Source organism: Papilio xuthus, unplaced genomic scaffold, assembly GCF_000836235.2.
Source record: "Papilio xuthus unplaced genomic scaffold, Pxut_1.1 DF829567.1, whole genome shotgun sequence".
NCBI classification, from domain to species: domain Eukaryota; kingdom Metazoa; phylum Arthropoda; class Insecta; order Lepidoptera; family Papilionidae; genus Papilio; species Papilio xuthus.
In genome coordinates, this window is record NW_013529082.1 from 67,963 (window position 1) to 71,271 (window position 3,309).

Here is a 3,309-nt window from a genome sequence, read left to right on the forward strand (position 1 = left end):
GCCGCCGGCCAGCTGCTGGCGGACGCGGGCGACGGCGCCGAGGTCGACCTGCTGGGCACCACACCGCCACGCGCGCGCATCCGCGACAAGGAGAAGCGCAGGTACTGCGCGATTCTACCCGAACCGGTATCGTCTCATATAACACATACATATATCTTACGAGTAACACGTACAATAGCTCGTCTATCATCGGAGCTCATCAATATCTATCATTAATTAATGTAATAAGTTTTTTTTTATATATCATAAGGTGGCAAATAAGCAAACGGCTACCTAAAATTGCTGAAATAGCGGAGAGACTGTTGTCCATAGATATTCGCAATTGCATATGCGTTGCCTATCTTTAATCGATGGAGGAGAGGATGTACAGAAATAAAAAATATTTTCCCCTTCCATGCATCGTCTCATCCGGAAAGTCCACTTTCACTTTTTTTTTTGTGCTAACGAGCGCGTCTCGCCGCTAAGCATTACAGCTTGGCGAGATAAAATTTTTTGTTAAATCTTTTGAACGAAAAATAAATAATTAAAAAAAAACTTCCCATCCTTTCCTTATAATAAAAAGGGCGGGAAGGGAAAGAGGACTAAATTAGGCCTTTGGGACGTCTTCTTTGTGGTCGAGGTATTTCACCGGGCGAGCCGGGCCAATTCGTGAGAAGATGTTAAAGCGAGCTCTACCACAAAATGTAAAAGTAGTGTTGTATTAATGTAAATGATGTGTATGCGCAGGCCGATCTACCGCAGCAACACGTGTGGAGATGTGGCGGGCGGGATGTACCGGCCTCTCGCCGCGGCCAGCCCCGCCCCCGTGCCCCACGGTAACCGCCAAGTTCCCTCTCCATATCGTTTATTGACGCACGCGTTACGTAAGGCGTAAGGTTATAATGTCGATGTGATGTTTATGTCGTGCAGCGCCGGAGCGACTCAGGAAGCGCGCCAGTCTGAAACTGGTGCGCGCGCGCGAGCGGGACCATAAGGTGGAGCGGGGCGGCGGACGCGCGGACTCGCTGCCCTCGCCTTCGCCTTCGCCTTCGCCCGGCGACGCCCTCGGCCCCGCCTCCGCCGGCGGACCGGCGCCGCCCACTCTGGTCTTTTGTACTTAATGTTTCTCGCTCGCATGCTCCACCGCCGCGAGGGGCAACACCGAGCGATCGTCTGTGGTGTGCGCAGGTGGAGTCATGCAGCCGCTTCATGTCGCTCAGCTCGCGGCTCAAGTGTAGCGCGGGGATCGCAAGCGGCGAGGCGGACGCGGCGGAGGGCGTGGTGGCGCGCGGGCCCGCCCTCCCTCAGCTGCCGGCCAGCCGCGTCAGCTTCCACAGCACCTTCAGCATGCTCATCAACATGGGCAACGTGGACAAGGGCTGCAAGCGCACGGTCTCTATCTATGTCATATTTTGTGCCTTCAATGTGTCGTACACATTGCGACCCGCGTTGAGTCATTCTCCTCCTGAGCGACGGGGTTAAAGAGATACGCTGGGGTCGCAGGTTAGCCGCGAGGAGCAGGTGTGGCAGAACGAGCTGAAGGACCTGATCTGGCTGGCGCTGCGCGCGCGGCTGGCGGGCCGCAGCCTGGCGCAGCAGGACGCCTTCCTGTGCGCGCAGCGGCGCTCCGTGCCCGCCCTCCTGCAGACTCTGCTCGACTACAGGTCGTACCTCGCCCATACAAATCTACTTCCTATGGTTTCGTATAACTTTTACAAATAACAAATTTCATCAGGGTTATTGAAACAGAGCGTACTTTGCGTATTGCAGATTTGTGAACCCGTACCCGTGCCCGGGCGCTGCGGAGGCGGAGGTGGAGGCGGAGGCGGAGGTGGATGCGGAGGCGGAGGCGGGCGGGCGAGGGCAGACGTGCCTGTCGGCGGAGTGCGGGCGATGCGTGGCGGGCGTGGGGCGCTGCATGCGCGAGGTGCGCGCGCTGCTGGAGGCGGTGGAGGCGGCGGAGGCGCTGTACCCCTCGGGCTGCGCCGCGGAGGCCGACCAGCCCGAGCTCGCGCGCCCCGCGCTCAAGCACAGGATCCGGGTGAGCTCGACACACACCTCTGACAAATGTAGAACGATACCGACCTCCTAGCGTAGATGAAGAAGATGAGATGTAAGATGCTGACGGCGGTGTGTGAGTGTGTGTCTGTGTGTGTGGCAGGCGATGTGCCTGTGGTACAACACGGCGCTGCACATGCGCCTCAAGCTGGTGTCTCTGCGGCGCATGGTGCGCGAGCGCCGCGCCCGTCCAGCCCTCCGCCACCTCGCCTCCTCCGACTCCTCCAGCGACTACTCCAGGTATATGTACCGATCATTTCCTCACAACTTGGGAGATTTTTCCTTCTAAATGTATATATATATCCTGATGAAATATAATATGAATGGTACGAAAATTCCTATATGAAATGAATAACTGAGTGATTTCGTAGCACATTTTAAAGGTGCAGTGTTGCATGTCTTGCCTTTGCCGTGTACTACATCAGGCATTGTGTGTAACATCAGCAGGAAGTCGTCAGTGTCGCGTCAGGCGACGCAGGTGCGCTTCAATGTGAGCGGCGCTCCCTCCACCTCCCCCACCGACTCCAGCGGCAGCGACCTCAGCGCGCACTCGGACCCCGCGCCCGCCCCGCACGCGCCGCACGCCCCGCACGCGCCGCACGCGCCGCACGCGCCGCACGCCCCGCACAGCCGCGAGCACGGCGACGTGCTGGACAGCGGCATCGACAGCAGATCCGGTGACATTCTTCTTTCATTCGCATTTTATTTCACATTATAACAGTCGCGACACAGATCCATCCATCTCACAAACATTTACCAACTGTTAGTTGTTGCCGACCAACTTGTTTTCGCCGCTTATGGCAACTCTTTTATTGGTTTCAGAGAACTTTGGAGACACGACACCTGAGATCATAATCTCCGGCAGCGCGAGTCCGGCGGGCGAGGTGGGGGGCGCGGGGGACGCCGAGCTGGACGATGACCCGCTGCGACTGGGCTCGCTGCACGAGCTGACACAGCTGCGGCTGCTCGGCAAGGCCAGCGTACCCCCCTACAGGTCGGTCCGCGCGTGCACGCCCCGCACCGGCCGCATCGGGGTCCGAGTTAACCGTCCGATATTTCGCTTCGCAGAGAGTACCACCACGAGCTGCTGAAGACGCAGGGGGTGCGGCGCTGCATGGCTTTCATCCACAAGATTAGCTACCACATGTTGCAGAAGGTGTACCTCACGCTGCTCGAGCCCGAGGTACGCGACTCGCCTCGCCTCGCCTCCAGTCATCCTGGCCAGTGATTCAGGAATCTAGAGGGGAAAATATACGAACGTGATTTTTATTT

The 3,309-nt window shown here is 57.8% G+C and overlaps 1 protein-coding gene across 1 annotated transcript in view; it reads left to right on the plus strand.

The window, feature by feature from the left end:
* Window positions 1-3,309, plus strand: part of Mekk1 (mitogen-activated protein kinase kinase kinase 4) — a 12,567-nt gene that overhangs the window by 1,717 nt on the left and 7,541 nt on the right. The window contains exons 2-11 of the mRNA XM_013311035.1: window positions 13-101; window positions 727-815; window positions 910-1,085; window positions 1,168-1,371; window positions 1,483-1,643; window positions 1,750-2,020; window positions 2,141-2,277; window positions 2,482-2,714; window positions 2,860-3,031; window positions 3,106-3,220. Coding sequence (XP_013166489.1) covers window positions 13-101; window positions 727-815; window positions 910-1,085; window positions 1,168-1,371; window positions 1,483-1,643; window positions 1,750-2,020; window positions 2,141-2,277; window positions 2,482-2,714; window positions 2,860-3,031; window positions 3,106-3,220 — 1,647 coding nt within the window. The remainder of the gene's footprint in view (window positions 1-12; window positions 102-726; window positions 816-909; window positions 1,086-1,167; window positions 1,372-1,482; window positions 1,644-1,749; window positions 2,021-2,140; window positions 2,278-2,481; window positions 2,715-2,859; window positions 3,032-3,105; window positions 3,221-3,309) is intronic.